The sequence below is a fragment of the Canis aureus genome, chromosome 36, assembly GCF_053574225.1.
Source record: "Canis aureus isolate CA01 chromosome 36, VMU_Caureus_v.1.0, whole genome shotgun sequence".
In the NCBI taxonomy this organism is placed as follows: domain Eukaryota; kingdom Metazoa; phylum Chordata; class Mammalia; order Carnivora; family Canidae; genus Canis; species Canis aureus.
Window position 1 is genome coordinate 16330445 of NC_135646.1, and position 19702 is coordinate 16350146.

Consider the following 19702-nt stretch of genomic DNA (forward strand, 5'->3'; position numbering starts at 1 on the left):
TATGACCATGGCTATTAGAAATCATTGTGTAGACTATCTGAAGTCCTAATTTGGTGATTTTTTAAAAAATTAATGGTCCCTGAGTGAATCTAGTAACTGTTGTTTCAGGTTGACCACCAAGAATTATTATTATTATTTTTTTAATTTTTATTTATTTATGATAGTCACAGAGAGAGAGAAAGGCAGAGACACAGGCAGAGGGAGAAGCAGGCTCCATGCACCGGGAGCCCGATGTGGGATTCGATCCCGGGTCTCCAGGATCGCGCCCTGGGCCAAAGGCAGGCACCAAACCCCTGCGCCACCCAGGGATCCCGACCACCAGGAATTAAAGAGTTAACCATCACAGGGATGCCTGGGTGGCTCAGAGGTTGGGTTGCCTTTGGCTCAGGGCGTGATCCCGGGATCCTGGGATCAAGTCCCGCATTGGTCTCCCTGCATGGAGCCTGCTTCTCCCTCTGCCTGTGTCTCTGCTCCTCTCCCTCTCTCTCTCTCTGTCTCTCATGAATGAATAAATAAAATCTTAAAAAAAAAAGAGAGAGATTCAATGAGACCAGAAGTCTGGGTGCTCAGAGCTGTGGGTGAGGTCCTATGTGCTTCTTTTTGAATGCATCTCATCTTATAGACTATATCTTCTAAAGGAGAAAATTCTGTCTTTTTTTCAGTTTGTCTTTATTTTAATTCCAGTTAACACACAGTGTTATATTAGTTATATTAGTTAAAACTTGTCTTTTAGTAATAATATATTTCCCATTTTCTGAGAAAATGATGGGCTTTTCAGAAATGTTTAATAAATAGTGAAATGAATTGAGTCAAACTTAGTAACTTTTTTAAGCTTATTAACTTTTTAATAGCATATTGATTCTTTAAAAAACTAGATTACAGAAGTAATATGTTGTAAAAATTAGATAAGACATTTGTTTTGTGATTTTAATTTTAATTTTGATGTATTTTACTATACAGAATTTTAAAATTATTTCTGGTTAATGATGGTGAAGTACTGACATCTTTGTTCTCTAAACCAACTAGAAATAAATAAGGAGTGCAAGAAACAGAAAAGCAGCTCATTCTTTGATAACTAACGAAACCTTAGATACCAGAGTATGTGAATTAGTGCTGGTATTTGCAGTGGAAATTGAACTGAGGCAGGAAGAAGGATGGCAGGGGAGCATGAACTCAGGCAGAGTGAGGGTGCAACTTTCTCCCAAGTGGCTGACACACCATGGGAACCAAACCCATAAGCTGCCTATGTGCAATGGCAAAGTTGGGATGTACATTGGGCTTCCCTGAGTGGCAAGAGGTGGGGCTGAATTACAGGCTGTGCCGTCATACTGTTTCACCAAGAAGTTTAGAATGAAGGAGAAACTGGCAACAGGTAGCCTTAGAGCTGCTGATCTTGGTCAACTGAAGAGAAATAAAGCCTCCATTATCATCCCCTGAAAATCTATGGCGTGTGGGCCTCTGTGAGTTGGGGAGACGAGGGCAGCATTCAAGGGAAGAGTGTTGGTGATAATCCTTTTCAGAAACAGCACAGCAAGTGAAAATTATAAACAGTTCCCTATAGTGGGAGGTGGCATGTGGAGTTGGGGGTGAGATATGGGTCCTCTGAGGCAGGAGTCTAAAGATGAGACACAAAAGCTCAAGAAATCAATGATAAGACAACAGGAAGAGATAAGAGTGAACTGATGGAACCAGGTTACAAAAGAAAAGAATGTAGTCATTATAGAAATGAAGGTCACTTTCAAAGCAGCAGATATACACTCTAGCTGGGAATAATGGAAGTAAGCTTGAGAGATCTGAGCAATCCAAAATGGAAACCAGTAAAAATTAAGAAAGAGGGCAGCCTCTGTGGCTCAGCGGTTTAGTGCCGCCTTCAGCCCAGGGTGTGATCCTAGAAACCCGGGATCAAGTCCCACGTCAGGCTCCCTGCATGGAGCCTGCTTCTCCCTCTGCCTGTGTCTCTCACGAATAAATAAATAAAATCTTAAAAAAAAAAAAAATTGGAAAGACTAGAGGGTAATAGATTTGAAACACAGTGAATTATTTTTTTTCTTTTTTTTGAGAGACAGTGGGAGAGAACAGAGGGAGAGGGAGAAGCAGACTCTCCGCTGAGCAGGGAGCCCCATATGGGGCTAGATCCTAGGACCCCAAGACCATGACTTGAGCTGAAGGCAGATGCTTGACCGACTGGGCCACCGAGGTACCCCTGAAACAGTGAATTTAGCATACCAATAATTGACACCCCTGACATACAGAATCATTGAAGTAGAAAGAATTTGTCAAGTCATTAATAAGAGTTCCCCACAATTAAAATTCTAGAATGGTTTCTAGTCTTTAAATGTAAAGATTATTGTTAGATCAAAATGAGGGAAAAAAATCAAGTCTCATATGAAATAAAGAGGCTGGCCTTACAGGCTTTTCCATTCTGTAAGATGTGGGAAAAAAGATGCACAGTCACTAGTCAAGAAAAATATGACCCAAGAATTTTATGTCCAGGCAAGCTATAGTTTAATATCAGTTGACATATATTTCCAAACAGAAAAACCACAGCTTAGTTCTTATAAGTCAGTCAGGCAGGTGGGATGTGGGGGTTGAGGGGGCAGGACTGGTGAAGGGAGGTGACTCTTGAATCAAGACATGAATTGAAAACTACGGTAAAAGGATTAGTGATTAATATTAAATGAACTTAAGTGTAGAACTAATATTAATACTGTGGCAATGTAGAAATATAAGGGAAAAATTCAGAGTTGGGGATTGGGTAGATGGTTACAGAAATGAAAATTTTTCTCGTTCATAGCATGAGATCAATCACAATAATACTAAGTCCAGCTGACCCTTGAACAACATGGTTTGAACTGTGCAGGTCCAAACTGGGATTTTTTTTGTATAAATACAGTATTGTAAATGTATTTTCCTTATGACTTCATTAATATTTTCTTTGGCTTTATTGTAAAAATATAGTATATAATATGTATAACATGCGAAATATGTGTTAACTGTTTACATTATCAGTAAGGCTTTTGGTCAGCAGTAGGCAAAAGTTGTATTTGGATTTTTGACTATGTAGGATATTGGTGCACCTAATTCCTGCATTGTTCAGGGGTCAACTGTATACTAATTTTCTTAGTGTGGAGTAAAGAGATGTTATCTTAAGGATATAGACTATAAATCTTTTTTTTTTTTTAAGATTTCATTTATTTATTCATGAGAGACTAGAGGCTGAGACACAGGCAGAGGGAGACGCAGGCTCCCTGTGAGAAGCCTCATGTGGGACTCGATTCCAGGATCCTGGGATCATGACCTGATCCAAAGGCAGACGCTCAACCACTGAGCCACCCAGGTGCCCCATAGACTATAAATCTTCCAAGAAAACAGACTGTATAGTGAAATATGTAATAAAAAATTAAAAGCTAAAAGGGTTACCAAAAAAATAAGATGAAATTATGACAAACTATCATAAGCAAATAGAAAATTGTAAATTGTCTATTCTCATTTATTAGTAGAGAAGGACAGATTGGAGCAAAAAAGTTAAATCCACTAAGAGCTGCATCTGAAAAGAGATCAGCAAGTAATATTTTAGTGAACTTATTATTTATTTATTTATTTTAGTGAATTTTTTTTTTAGGTATCCTGACCATACAATCTCTTTTGCAACTACTCAGCTCTACTGTTAACAGTGTGAAAGCAGCCATAGACAACATGTAAATCAATGAATAGCTCAGCGTTCCAGTAAAACTATTTACAAAAACAGGTAGTGGGCCAAATTTGCCCTTTAAAACCAGTTTGCTGACCCATGATCTAAAACAGTGCTTCAGAAGACTTTAAATAAAAAGGTTAATAACATGATACATAGAATAACAAATAACATACCCTGGAAACAATGAATACTCTTTTTCAAGCGTACTTATTAGACCCCAAAGAAAGTATCAGTCAGATCCAAAAAGCAGAGATAAATGCAGATTATGCTCTTTATTCTTTTTTTTCTAAGATTTTATTTATTTATTTATTTATTTGTTTGTTTGTTTGTTTTTTTTTAAAGATTTTATTTATTCATGAGAATACACAGGAGAGAGAAGCAGAGACACAGGCAGAGGGAGAAGCAGGCTCCATGCAGGGAGCCCGATGTGGGACTCGATCCGGGGTCTCCAGGATCACACCCTGGGCTGAAGGCGGCGCCAAACCGCTGAGCCACCGGGGCTGCCCCAGATTTTATTTATTTATTAATGAGAGACACACAGAGAGAGGCAGAGACACAGGCAGAGAGAGAAGCAGGCTCCATGCAGGGAGCCCGATGTGGGACTAGATCTCAGATCTCCAGGATCATGCCCTGGGCCAAAGATAGGCGCTCAACCATTGAGCCATCCAGGCGTCCCTATGCTCTTTATTCCTAACTAAAACTAAAGCAAAAGAAACTATAAAACTTTGCCATCTAAGAAAATTAAAAAGCTCTTGGGCCAAAGGAAAAATTGAGAAATCTACTCCAAATCAACTAGAAAGTACTAATAATTAAAATTCTGTGTTAGTGCCTATGGGATATGACTAAAGCAGTACTCAGGAAAATAAATATAAATAACTAAGCAAGAAAGCATGATACAGTAAAATAATTCAGCTCAGGAAGTTACCGAAAAACAAATAAGTAAAGAAATAAATGGAAAGGAAGCAGAAAGAAGGTATTGGCAAACATAAAAGCGGAAATTAATGAATTTAGAAAAAACTAACAAACACGGAGGTACTAATAAAGCCAAGAGATTTGGACTTACCTATTTATTTGAAAATGCTGGTAACAATTTTAAACAGATAAACTATTGAGGCTAATCATGAACAAAAGGGAGAGTGCACAAATGTCACCTGTGTATGAATACACAGAATATAAGAGTGAATCACAGATATTTAGGAAATTGAGTGTGAGTGGTCATGTTGCTAAATTGTGTTCAGGTAAATTTTAAGACCTGATGTGCGTTGAAAGGCAGTATGAGGCCCAGGCAACCTTCTGAGGAACATTAGCTGCAGTGATGTTTAAGTTGTTCCAGAAATGTTTTGTTGTTGTTGTTTGTTGTTGTTGTTGTTGTTTGTTTTTTAAGATTTTATTTGAGCATGAAAGAGCACAGGCAGGGGGAGCAGCAGAGGGAGAGGGAGAAGCAGGCATTCTGCTAAGCGCGGAGCCCCATGCGGGCGATCTCAGGACTCTGGGATCATGACCTGAGCCAAAGGCAGATGCTTAACTGACTGAGCCACCCAAGTGACCCCGGGAAAGATTTCCAAATAATTTTTTGAAATACTATTTTGATACCAAGTTCTGAAAAACAGAAAAACTAAGCTTCTAGACCATTCTCAAATTTAAAAATCCTAAAAATTACCAAGTATAACTTAGCAACACATTAAAAAAAATAATACACAGTGACCAAGTTCCCAGGATAAAGTATCAGGAGATCAGGAAATACAAAATACATCAGTATTAGGAAATACTAAAAGCCACATTTTTAACAGTACAAAGGAAAAAAATGATTTTCTCTCAAGAAGCTGAAAAAGAATTTGGTAAAATTTAACCATCAATTCTGAGGGTTGTTTTTTTTTTTTTTTTTTTTTTTTGAAAGCAACAACTCTTAGTAAAACAGGAATTACTTGATATTTCCTTAACATAACAGGAAATATGTCTTATGATGAAAGTCTGCATTATTCCACCCATTGACAATAAGCAGTTCTTATTTAACAGGCATAACAGTGGGTGCCTTTTAAAATTTTTTTAAAAGATTTTATTTATTTATTCATGATAGACATAGAAGGAGAGAGAGAGGCAGAGACACAGGCAGAGGGAGAAGCAGGCTCCATGCCAGGAGCCCAACGCGGGACTGACTCCATCCCGGGACTCCAGAATCGTGCTCTGGGCCAAAGGCAGGCGCTAAACCACTGAGCCACCCAGGGATCCCTCAGTGGTCTCCTTATTGCTAACATTATTCCAGCAGTTCTGGCAAATTCAAAAGGGGGAAATAAAAGATGTATAAAAATTGGAAAGAAAGAGGAAATCATCAGTCTAGATATATCACATCTGATTGTAGACCTAGAATATGTCTTAAAAGTGAAGGTTGTCCTTCTCTATCCCTCTACCCTGCCCCATTCTTCTTTCTGTGGCTTATAAAATATTCTCGTACAGATACATATATTTTCATTTATATCCAGTGTATTTTTTTTTAAGATTTCATTTATTTATCCATGAGAGACACAGAGGCAGAGATATAGGCAGAGAGAAGCAGGTTCCCCGAGGGAAACCTGTTGTGGGACTCGATCCCAGGACCCTGGGATCACGCCCGGAAACATCCAAAAGAAACAGCATGGGTTTGCTTCAAAATATTTCCTGTCCTTGAACAACTAGACCTTTAGGGCAGTTAAATTAAAAATTTTAATAACAACTTTTTCCCCTTGTATCCTAATAAAGTAAAAAGGGAAAGCTCTTACTTTTGAATTACATTGATATCTCATTAGGTTTACTTGGTAATGAATGTGATTCTTATTAACTAAACTAATATTTCAGGTGTCTTTCTGCTATAGTAAGTGAAATACTCAGAGGCAATACAGATTCTCTACCTATATTAGGTAGAATGTAAATAATAAGCATTGACATTTTCTTTTCTTTCTTTTTTTTTTTTTTTTTTGCATTGACATTTTCTAATAACTTAATTTGTTCAGTGCTGAACGTGCACTAGGCAAGGTAGTTGGGGTGTTGCATGCTTTGTATCACTTGATCCTTAGAGCAACCTGATGATAACACAGCTGCTATTATTCCAATTTTACAGACAAGAAAACTGAGGTTGCATTATTTATTCAAGGTAACACTAAGAAGCAGATTTTGGGAAACATGTCTTCTGACCTTTAAGTGTATATGTGTCTTGACATTCATGGGTGTGAGGAATTTCATATTTAATAGTTTTGTAAAGAAGAGAGTATTGAGTTTTTCTGTGGCTGATATCCAGGCTACTCTGCCAAGCCATCTGGGTGATGTGTAGATTCTGGAGAAAGTGGGTAGACCACATCAGCCCATTACAGTTCTGACTTGATACTGCAGTTGGTCCAGTTTCATTGTAGACTGGTGTTATAATATGTAAATGTTTCTGCTGGACATTGTGTGTGCAGAGATGTAGTGGGTATTACGTGACTTCTTGCTTCCATTTTGTTACTAAAACTCCAAACATTCCCTAAGTCATGATTGTTATCCTGTTTAGTGTAATTGGGTGCAGCATGTGGATAGCAGTGCACTAAAAGGTGGCGGTATAGTCTTTAGGCTCAAGAAGTTTATAGTTCGGATGGGATAAATGTGGGGAAATATTACAGGGAAAAAAGGTCTTTTAAAAGAGGAATTTGCCCCTTCCCTTTTGGCATTTCATAGAAACGTTTGTTGCAAATTGCCAAATATTTTGCCAATACGTAAAAAAAATGTGGAACTTCTGAGGGATATTTTAGGTCTGTAGGTTCATTCTAATGGTATTGTGAAGAGATTTGTGTTCTGAAAATAGATACAACATTCGATCACCAGTAATGAAATAAAAAGACCTGCCACCTTATGACATTTGTTTGGTGGAAGAGCCCTGCTGCTTTGAGGTACTTAAAAGACTTAATCAGAATAAAAGTTACTTAGTACAATTTGGAGGGGTAATACCTGGTATTTAACGTGGTATTTCATAATGTCTCTTGTTATTTGAATTTAATGTTGGGATGATGGATTACAAGGAAGAATCCATCCCATTAGGAAGGGTGATACCCTAGTATTTCATGTCCCAGGTAAGCAAGCCTTTCTTGTTTCTTTTTGTTAACTAGGCCTTTTGATATTTTTGTAGACAATCTGCTTCATCTTGATTCTGCAGCATTCCAAACTGTGGTATCCCTGGGGTTCTCTTAACATTGCTATGGTGCAGAAGATTTAAAATCAGGTATGGCTGTGGGGCCAGAAGTCCCTCAGTGAAATTGTCAACTTACCTCTGCCTTATACTCTCTGATTTATCATTTGGGTTTCTTTTTTTGTGGTGGTCTTTTAGCTGATGTTCACAAGGAATAGAGTCACGTGATGTATGAAGGGAAACATATACACTTCTCTGAGGTTGACAATAAGCCCTTGTGCTCATATAGCCCCAAACTGTGCAAGCAGCGGCGACTCAACGGGTACGCTTTCTGTATCAGACACGTTCTGGAGGACAAGACTGCCCCCTTCAAGCAATGTGAATATGTGGCCAAGTATAACAGCCAACGCTGCACCAACCCCATCCCCAAATCAGAGGATCGTAGGTAAGAGCTAATCATGGGAATCCATCTTTGATTTCATTTGTAGGCTTGGAAATTTTCTTGGCCTTTTTTTTTTTTTTTTTTTTTTTTTTTTTTAATGTGGTGAATTTAAACATTGAGTTCTGGGGTAATCTAAGTAAACCTTGAAAGGTTTCTAAAGACAATAGATGGCAGTTTGAAAAAATGGAATAGTAAACTTGGGGAATTATTTGAAAAGTATGTTTGACTTTTTTGATTTTATTTAATAGACTTTTAAGAGATTTTTTTTCATCAATCATTGTGTTTGATTTGCAGTCTTATAAAGTAGTTCTTGATTATGATAGAAATCTGCTTAAACAACAGGTATTATAGGAATTACTTAGGTGTTGTAATTAATGGTAATAATTTTGGAATTTTTTAATCTGTGCTTGAAAGGTAGCAAGGGGTATGTACTTATTGAAAAATAATTATTCATAAGAATGATTACTTGAATTATTGAGAAGATTTACTTTCTATTAGACTTAAGCGGTGTTTAGCATTGTTCTATAATCTTGCTTCTTTTGGTTAAAAGAGTTCCATGTAGAGTATGTTTACCATAATTAAGAAATGGGACGTGCATAGTAAGAGTAGCCTTTATCACTAGGATAGTGAATTTTTACTTGGCTGAATTAAGAAACATAGAGGTATTTTTAGAGAAAGAATCTTATGATATTTATCTTTTATATTCTCAGGAAAATTCACACTATTTCATATATAATCTCTTTGTCATTTCTTTTTCAATTCTCCAGAAACCATGTGGATCATTGTAGAATATTAGAGAGAGATGCACAATTATTTTCCCAAAACTTAAATACTTGTTACCTTCAGGTAGAAAATGTGAACTTTTTACTTTTATCTTTAAAATATGTATACACATAACCTTCATCCTTGTTCCTATGTGTAAGCAGATGTCACCTGCATAAATTGGTTGAAAAGAAGTCATGTTTTGAGCAACTTTTACACTTTTAGGGTAAAATAAATAATTTGTGTTGATAGAGCTCCTACCTAAATGAGTGTAGCATCATGTGGTGATTTGGGAATACTCTCTTAGAATTTCTAATGAGCACTTAAAGTTTCACATTACAATACCTGAAAGTTAGAAGCAGCTGTTCAGTGAGGTAAGGAATAAAATTTTAATCTGAGGTGAGAAAGGGACCACTGGACCTGACAAACTAAACATATCTGTCCAACTGGTTCTAGCCATCTTAACATGACCATTTCTTATCCCTGGCCTTTTTTAACTTGAAGAATTGATGAACTTGGATTCATTTTTTTACTTCAAAGTCCATTGTAAATGCATCTATAATTTTGCCCCCTCCCCCTTTTTAAGTTTATTTATTTAAGTAATCTCCACCCATTGTAGGGCTCAAACTCATGACCCCAAGATCAGTGGTCACAGGCTCCTCCAACTGTGCTAGCCAGGCACACCTATAATTATGTATTAAATTCAGTTTACCACATTGCACCCTGGATTTTTTTTTTCATTTTAGCGGAAATAAGTTCTATCTTAATAGCTGGAGCAAGAAGTAAAACAGAGTTGCTCTGAATTTCTCCAGAATATTAATTCTCTGAATCATAGGTCTTCACCTTGATATTCAAAGTAATTTCCTCTTTTTAGAACAAGATAAAAAGGGGAAGGACTTTTGTGTGGCTTTGTCAAGAGAAACTATACTTTAAGTACTAAGTTGCATATTTTTTCAAAATTGGTTCAAACCCGATGCAAATGATATTACTATTTTCATTATTTGTAAGATTGTTTGGAAATAGATTAAAGTAGACTTCAGTAAGAGGTAATATTCTGATGTTACCTCAAGAAATCCAGGTTGAATTCATATAAGCCCTAAACATGTATATAAGTATTGATAGTTACAACTACACTATATGACATGATGTCGAAAAGATTGATATTCTTTTGAAAATAAAAAGTAAATTTCATTTTCTAATATACTTGTACAGTGGGAACTATGGCTTATTACTGTAGCTTTGGTTTTTCAGAGATAAGTGGTTATATTAGGTTGGTTATTTTATATAATATTTTATATATTTTTAGTGTTTTCCTATTTGCCAGGAAGTTTTCTGTATGCTTATACTTTTCTGAAACAGCTTAAGATATAATTCACATCTGATACAATCTGCTCATTTGAAGTACACTTCAGTACTTTTTAGTATATTCACAGGCTTGCACAACAATCATTACGGTCTAATTTACAACATTTTTCATCCCCTCCAAAGAACCTGTGAGCAGTCACTCCCTTGAATTGTCATTCATTCAGTTCATATTTGCATACTTCTTTTAAACACTGATCGTAACTGAGTAAGCTATTGTTAATTCTAGCTATGAAAAAAATTTTCCCTCTTAAAAGAGGGAAGTGTTTTTACAAGTTCAGACTCTGTGTGGTGGTAGCGCTGGCAGGGCAGGTGGCTGGAGCAGTAGTTGGTGGTGAGGCTGAAGGAGGGCTGTACATGCCCACAGCCTCTGCCCTGTTACATGAGGTGGCACCAAGCGGGCTCAGTTCGTGACCTGCTCAGGCTGCCCATTTGTACTGAGTAGAAGAATTGCATTCCTAAATTTAAAAACTATCCCACCTCATTTCTCTCCACTAATCTTTTTGTTAATTTAAAAATGACTGGGCAGGGCAGCCCTGGTGGCCCAGCGGTTTAGCGCCGCCTTCGGCCCAGGGCCTGATCCTGGAGACCAGGGATCAAGTCCCATGTCGGGCTCCCTGCATGGAGCCTGCTTCTCCCTCTGTCTGTGTCTCTGACTCTCTCTCTCTGTCTCTCATGAATAAATAAATTTAAAAATCTTTAAAAATGACTTAAAAACAACAAAAATCACGCAGTTATCCCTGAAACTTTTTTCCTTCTTGGCCACAGCTTTATAAATCTATTTGGTTTAAGGTATATGTGTGACCTAGCCCAAACCATGCACACACACACACGGTGTAGATTCTCTTTATAGTCCAGAAAGTTTTTCCTTAATAGTCTTGTTAAAATTGAGGCGTGCCTCTGATAGATGTATTTCTAAGACAAACCAACAAAACCATGTCTCCTAATTGTTTGGTGAGTCCATATTCTTTTTTTTTTTTTTTTAATTTTTATTTATTTATTTTTTGTGAGTCCATATTCACAGTGATTTAAAAATTTGTTTGATGCAGTCCAATGAGTTTGAGGATTGACATTAATTATTTACCTTATTGCCTTTTTCCCCAAACTGTACTGTGGAGATATCACAGGTGCACTACAATAAAAATAGATACCATTTCCAAATAAGTTTGGGAAACACTGCCACCTTGAAGCATAATGTACATTATCTTACAAAATGCTTTGAGAAGCTGTTCAGCAGAAACAAACAACAAAATCATTGTCTAATTCTGTTGAAGCCAGCATTTTCCAAATTTATTTAAGCATGGAATACTCTTTATTGGCACACTTGTTAATCTTCTGAACTGCATGAGGAATACCGGTCTGGAAAACACAACTTTTCTACTGGTTGAAAGCCTCCATAGGTTTTCAGTGTGGTTTATGAGAACAACACGCATTCTACTTTCTTATTAAGTAGTAGAGTCTGTCCTTTTTAGTATTTTAGAATACCATTTACATTACAAAAGTAACCTGCCTGCTGAAGACTACTTCAGCATGAGGATTCTTCTTAGAGTCTCAGCTGTCAGTTTCCAGATGGGGGATTTGGGGCAAGTTACTTCATTTTTATCAAGTTCTAGCTTCCTCATCTGTATAAAGGGAATTATTTTAGTACCTACTGCAGGTAGAAACATGTACTTCTCTCAGGGAGTTGTAGAACTCATTTCATCTATAATCCCACTAACTAGTTTTATTATTTTACCTTCTCCTTCCATGTTCTCTTTATCTCTCTCAATCTCTGTGTGTGTGTAGATATACTGTAGACACTTGACGTTCTTAGGGATTATGTCATAAGATCTTTGTGAATCTACAAATACTTGAGTGACATTGGAATGCATATATGTATATATATGTACGTGTATATATGTATATATCCCCTTCATAAGAGTTTTAAGTGATCCTTTAGACTTGCTGAAGTTACTTTGTATGCTCTGAATACAAAATGACAGAGCAGAGCACAATGAGAAGCAATAGCTTGATGGTTATCTAGGGCCACTCAGTATTTGAGTGACTTGCTTCTATCTGGCAACCTCTGCGCAGACACAACTCACATATTGGCCTCAGGAAAGTTGCAGGCTTTGAAGATGGCTTGAGAGTAGTGGAAGTGTTTATATTAAATCTGTGCATGCCATGAGTTCCCGTGGTCATGCTATTTTTATATACTTGGTAGGATTCACATTTAATGGTATGTAGTTCTATAGTCTGCTTTTCTTACTATACATCATAAACATTTTCCTGTGTATGTGTGTTTTTCAAAGGTACTGCAACAGCCACTTGCAGGTACTTGGCTTTATCCCGAAAAAAGAGAGGAAGAAAAAGAATGATCCTATAGATGAGGTGAAGGTCAGGCACCAGATGGATACCATGGCCTTTAGCCTCGCGGTGCCCCCGCTGGCCTTGAAGATGCCCAATGGACTGGATGGAATGTCCCTCTCTCCACCTGGGGCTAGGGTCCCTCTCCACTACCTGGAAACCGAGTTGGAAGACCCATTTGCTTTCAACGAGGAAGATGATGACCTAAAGAAAGGGGCAACTGTGAGAAAGAAGTTGCAGAGCAAGTTGGCCCAGAATCGGCAGCGTCAGAGAGAGACCGAGATTTTAAAAGTTCGACAAGAGCACTTTAGTCCCCCTCCTGCGCCTTCACAGCAGCAGCCCCCGCAGCAGCACTCCCACCTGTCACCGTTATCCACTTCTCTAAAACCTCCAGCGCCACCGCCACCACAGGGGTTAGTCTGCAAGTCACCTCCACCTCCGAACACCAGCCTACCAATGCAGGGAGTGGCCCCCACCACACACACTATAGCACAAGCAAGGCAGTTGTCCCACAAGAGGCCGCTGCCCCTCCTGCCATCCAGTAGGGCTCCCGCCGCGGACCCGCCCAGGACTGACCGGGTCCTCATGAAAGCCACAGCCTTCTCTCCACACTTCTCCTGTATAAGTCGCCTGCAGAGACTGGTGAAACTGTGCACCCAGAAACATCAGTTGGACACTGATCTCTTTCCCCATTTAGGTGAGTTACCTCCTTTAACCAGGTCACATGCACATAATGTAACAACACGTGCCCTCTCACACGAGGCTTTGTGTTCAGAGCTGCCGTGTCTGTGACAGCAGTGGAAGACCCTGGGACCGAGTGGTCCAGCGAAGGAGTCTGCATTTAGGTAGGCCATCGTGAAGGAGATATGCCAGTGGAGAGGATCATCCTTGGTGGATGGGATACAGAAGTTGGAGTTGGGAAATTTGGGATCCCAGTCTCAGCTTCTAGTTAGTGGTGGTAGCAGCAGCCTCTGAGCTCAGCACCTGGGTCTATGAAGTTTTCAACATGTCTTATCATAGGACTTTGGAATAATGATAGTATTGTTAATACCGAGCTGACAGTTTAAAAAAAAAATTGTAAAAAAAAGTTCCCAAAGCAATACCTGTTCATGATTTAAAAGTGAAAAAATACAGGCAAAACTTTAATGTAGTAAAATATCTGTCTTTTCTTTTATTGCTTCTGAATTTTTTTGCTCAAGAAAATCTTTCTGATCCCAAGTTTTTATAGGTATTTTGCTTTCTTATTGATAGTTTATTCTGTTATTTAAACCTTTAGTTCATTTGGAATGTATTCGTGAATATGGTGTGAGCTGTGATTCTAACTTTAGAAAAAATCATTTGCATGACATGATAGCAGTAGAAAAATAGGAAAAGGATGGGAATAGAGGAAGAAGAAATATAAATGGTCGGCAGACCAATGAAAACCTCAATCCCCTTAGCAGGTGAGAAAATGCAAGTTAAAATAACAATGAATTACTGTCAGATTGGCAAAAATTATATCCAGTGTTAATGAGGCTTATACATTGCTGGTGAGTAATGTAACAATATTTACCAATTAAGAATGTGTGTGTATGTGTGTGTGTGTGAGTTTGCCAGCAAACTCACTTTTGGGACTCTATTCCTATGAGTGAAAAAAATCAATATAAGGATGCATGTTCAAGGATGTTTATTGCAACATTGCTTGGAGTATTAAAAATCCACAACTAACCTTTATAACCAATAGGAGACCTTGAGTAGATTATGGTAGATACATGTCTTATAAAGTATTATGTAACTACTAAAAAGAATGAAATCTGTATCTTTTTTTTTTATATCTGTATCTTTTAACTAGATGTATTTATGTTATATTAGCAAGTAGAAAAAAATCAAGAGGTATCGTATTACCCCATTTTTGTTAAAAAGAAAGTAAATAAACAAGGGGCATCAATGTATCTGTTGATCAAGTCTATGGACAGACAGATTTTGCCTATTGGGTGTGAATGGTTATACACTACCCGGCTGTTAACACTGGCTATCAAGAGGAGGGCAGAACCGGACAAGGATGTGTTTTTTCGGAGATGGGAATGGTAACTCTTATGTTAAGAGTTTTATATTGTTTCACCTGTTATTAAACCATGTGTGACTTCTGATAATTAAAACAACTAATAAAACTTAAAAGGTATAGAGAAAAATAATAAATTAAAGCACCCAAACCTAATTGATACCCATTTGTTAATGCCTTGGTATATATCAGATCTATAAAATTAGGTTCCTGCTATACATAACAGTTTTATAACCTGTTTTAAAATTTTTTGTAGTATACTATGAAGGTAGTAATTTTCCATACACAACATAATTTGTCACAGCTGAATTCATTCTCTAATTTAGGTTGTTTCCAGTTTATATCATTATAAAGTGTTATAGCCGCATAGCCTCATAGTAAAATAATTACTGTCACATCTTTAATTTTTCCTTCAAATAGATTCCTAGAAGCAGAATTGTTGATTCCAAGCATTTACATTTTTTAAAAAGCTTTTTGATACGTTGTCAAATTTTCCTTCAGAACTATTTTGTCACATTACCCTTCTTTCAGCGGGGTATGAGAATGACAGTTTCTCTACATCTTTACTGTATTGGATATTGGTTGTTATTGTGTCTTTGCAAATTTGATAGAAAATTTGCTTTAATTTGCATACCTTAGATTAGTGTTTCTCAAATTCTTTGACTTTAGAATCCCTTTACACTTAAAAATTATTGAGGAGGACAGGGCAGCCCCAGTGGCCCAGCAGTTTAGTGCCACCTTCAGCCCAGGGCATGATCTTGAAGACCTGGGATCGAGTCCCACATCAGGCTCCCTACATGGAGCCTGCTTCTCCCTCTGCCTATGTCTCTGCCTCTCTCTCTCTCTCTCTCTCTCTCTCTCTCTGTTCTCTCATGAATGAATAAATAATAAATAAAAAAAATTGTTGAGGACACCATAGAGCCTTTGTATGTGAGTTACATTTCTTGATATTTACTGAATTGAAGCTAAGACTGAGAAATTTTAAAATATTAATGCATTTAAAGATAAAGGGGGCAGCCCGGGTGGCTCAGCGATTTAGCACCGCCTTCAGCCCAGGGCGTGATCCTGGAGACCCGGGATCAAGTCCCATGTCAGGCTCCCTGCATGGAGCCTGCTTCTCCCTCTGCCTGTGTTGCCCCTCTCTCTCTGTTTCTAATGAATAAATAAATAAAGTCTTTAAAAAAAAATAAAGTTCCCACATAGTAACATATTCTTTTTATGAAGTAGGATTTCCCAAAAGAAAAAAAAAGAAATAAAATGAAGAGCAGCATTATTTTACATTGTTTGTAAATCTTAATGTGTGGTTTGCTGGAAGACAGCTAACTTGTCCTATCTGCTTCTGTATTCAATCTGTCGTGGTATGTGGTTTTGATTAGTATGTGAAAATATGGCCTTACAAGTTTGTTGGAAGTTGGAAAAGGGAAGAATACTAGCTTGTAAAAAATAATTGTGGATATTCTTATTTGGTTCTATACCACAATTTGACAAATGAGAGATTCTTAAAGATTACTTGCAGTTTGAAATCTGAAACCATATCAAGGAATTTTGCAAACACTACATCAATGGATTTTACATTGACCTGCTTTGCACCTTGAATGGATCTTTTAACCCATGCATGGTTTTGTAACATAATAAATATATTGTCCATTTGGAAAATACTGGTTTACCTAGTGAAACCTATGTTCCAAATGTGGACATACTTCATTATGCAAAATTTTAAAAATCATATCCATGGGATGCCTGGGTGGCTCAGTTGTTTAAACATCCAACTCAATCTCAGCTTAGGTCTTGATCTCAGGGTCATGGCTTCAAGCCTGGTGTTGGGCTCCATGCTAGTTGTGGAGCCTACTTAAAAACAAAACAAAGTTATATTCATTAATATTACCACCAATCTCATTAGAAAAGTCTATTAGAAAGTTGTCATAGACTCACTGATGACTTCAAGTTTAAAGAAAATATCAAACTTTCAAGTGAAAATTTGAATCTCATTGTTGGCAACAAATATTGTACATTGTTTTCCTTGAAGTTATAGTTTCACTGTTCATTTTAGAAAAAATGACTGTCGGATATCCAAGTCTTAATAACCATAGTTTGTCAGTCATTGGTTCAAATAAAAATGATGTTGAATGAAAAGAAAGCCGCTAGTTCAGGTCACAGAACAGTGGTGTAAGACAACCACTGTACTTACTTGCTGTGTGGCAGAGGTGCTTTATGACTTCGTATGATCACAAAGACTGCTGTAAAGATGTGTAGTTAAGAACTAAGATTTCTTTTTTTAAGATTTTATTTATTCATGAGAGACAGAGAGAGAGAAGCGGCTCCATGCAGGGAGCCCGATATGGGACTCCATCCTAGGACTCCAGGATCACGCCCTGGGCCAAAGGCAGACGCTCAACTGTTGAGCCACCCAGGCGTCCCAAGAACTAAGATTTAATAAACAGTCTTTGATATATAGTGCTTTGTCAAGGATATTCTTAAAACTGTTTATTTAAAAAAAAAATTTAACCACAAGTCATGGTGTGAAACATAGAATGTCTGCTAGTATGGTTGGTGCCACTGTGCTGAGTGCCACTCAGGTTTACCTACCTGGTACCAATTCGTGCCGAGGTGCCAGCAGGTTTACCTACCATGGGTTTTTTGTTGTTGTTTTCTTTCTTTCCTTTTTACTATTAGTGCCAACACCAACATAGTGAAAAAAGCTAAAGATGTCTAAGCCTAAGATGTTGACCTAAGGAACTCCCTTAGAGGATTTCAGGGACCCCTTGAGATCTTTGGACCATTCTTTAAGTGAGAACTGCTATTTTGAATTAGTAATGTAGCTTTGAATATTTGTTTATAATGCTTTGTGGACATTTGTATTTCTTGTTTATTTTACATTTTGAGTTTTTTCACTCATTTTTATTGAAGGGCTTTTTATTGATTTGGTGAGATCTTTTTATACATATTTCATGTTTTTTTGCAAAGTCTCCTCCCATTTGTTATCTTTGAAATACCTATGATAATGATTTTGGAATTTAGGAGTTAAAATTGTTTATATTTTCTACTTTTTTAGAATTTCTTCCTTTTGAATCAGGTGTTTTATTTTGTTTTGTTTCTTGTTTGGGCTCCAAAAGTATGTAATATATTCACCCATATTTTCTTTTAGTCCTTTTATTTATATCAAATGGTTATTTACATTGTAGTCCTCTATTTGGAATTCATTAGGTTTTAGTTTTGAGACAGACATCTAACTTTATTTCTTCCCAAATGTTTGCCTCTCATTCCACAATGTACCCACATCATCTACTAAATACTGATTTATACTTTTGTGTATTTATGGATGTTGGCAATATTTTTAGCTATAGAAACAAACAGTATGTTGTTTGTTGGGAGATGGTTTTCTGTCATTTTGAACAAAATGAAAACTTGCTTTTTTTTTTTTTTGAATTCCAGCATATTAGGGGGCCTAGGTTTTCAAAACAAAGGTTACTTTGGAAAAGCCAGAAATCATAATGTACCGTTAGGACCAAGTATAGTCTGCATTCATGTCAGCAAAGAATACTTTTAGAAAAATTCAGTCTTAAAAATAAATTAAAAAGAAAAAAAGGGATCCCTGGGTGGCGCAGTGGTTTGGCGCCTGCCTTTGGCTCAGGGCGCGATCCTGGAGATCCGGGATCGAATCCCACGTCGGGCTCCCGGTGCATGGAGCCTGCTTCTCCCTCTGCCTGTGTCTCTGCCTCTCTCTCTCTCTCTCTCTCTATCAAAATAAATAAATTAAAAAAAAAAAATTCAGTCTTGTAATCACCTTTTAAAGTACAGTCTTGTCTGGGCTGGTTATCTCAGTTAGTTATATTAAAACTAGTGATAATGAAGCCAAGATCAAAGGTTTGCTTTATTGGACAGTTAATTTCACAAGAGAAACAATTCCAACTTAGTTCTTACGACTTAGATTTTGACTTTTTGAGAGAAGGAATAGATGACTTAGCATTGATTATTACTAATTACACAAAAACAATGAAAGATAACTCATATTTTATTTTTAAAAGGTCCTTTTAGGTGTCACTTTGTGTTTAAAAGACCTCGCCTTTCAATATCCTATCCTGAAGCTAATGCTATTGTGGTTACTTGTTTTTTTTTTACGCTTTTTTTTTTTTATCACTATTTTAGTTGAGAAAAAGTACCTTTTTTTTTTTTTTTTAAGTAAGTTACTTTTTAAGGTAACATTCGGATAGTCACCTTGGAACTAGATTTGAGGCTTCTTTATTCCAGTGGCAATGTATTACTTGATTTTAAGCATTTATAATTTGCATTTCGATTAACCTTTTCTTAATTTCCCTGTTTGGCACATGTAAACTCATTTAAATTTATAGAAGGAACCTGTGAGGTTCTTTCTAACATAACTGCCTAATGAAGAAGGTCTTTTGATTTTTGAGGGTCTCCAGAAGGAAGACTGAATCCTAGCTACCAAGGAATCTAATTCAAGTCTCCTAGTGGTATGAGTATATTAAAGTTATGTATGTTAGACTGTGTAACATCGGTATTTTTCAAGATACAAAACTTCTAAAAAGGCAAAACCTTTATGTTAGTAGCTAGTAATTATCCAGCCATTAAAAATAGTAGCATTTGACAAAATAAGTTAGCATTGTTCACACTCTGGTTTTCTATTTATCCCTCTAAACTTGTTTTTCAAAATGCCATGAAATGTGGCAGCTCTCGTTGAAAAGAATTAAAAGAAACCCCAAGCCACCTTAGAAATAGAATATTGTCGTCTTACCATCACTCTTCCTGCAGAGGGCAAGAGCCAGGGCATGGCCCTGCCTGATGGATGGAGTCCTTTTCCCCGGAGGTGTTGAGAAAGGGCATGAAGTGTCAGCCTTTGACAACTTATTCTAGGGCCCTTCTTTGTGGAAGTATGGAGTGAATCCACAAGTACCTTTTGACCCT

At 37.2% G+C, this 19702-nt stretch overlaps 1 protein-coding gene across 4 annotated transcripts in view; it reads left to right on the plus strand.

Annotated features, from left to right (window-relative positions):
• The window catches only part of INO80D (INO80 complex subunit D), a 67977-nt gene that overhangs the window by 11046 nt on the left and 37229 nt on the right, over positions 1-19702 (plus strand). For 3 of the 4 annotated variants that reach the window (XM_077885111.1, XM_077885112.1, XM_077885113.1), the window contains exons 2-4: positions 7827-7919; positions 8025-8271; positions 12684-13435. In XM_077885111.1, the coding sequence (XP_077741237.1) occupies positions 8054-8271; positions 12684-13435 (970 nt within the window). In that variant the 5' untranslated portion in view covers positions 7827-7919; positions 8025-8053. The remainder of the gene's footprint in view (positions 1-7826; positions 7920-8024; positions 8272-12683; positions 13436-19702) is intronic. The other variant, XM_077885114.1, reaches the window with a different exon arrangement.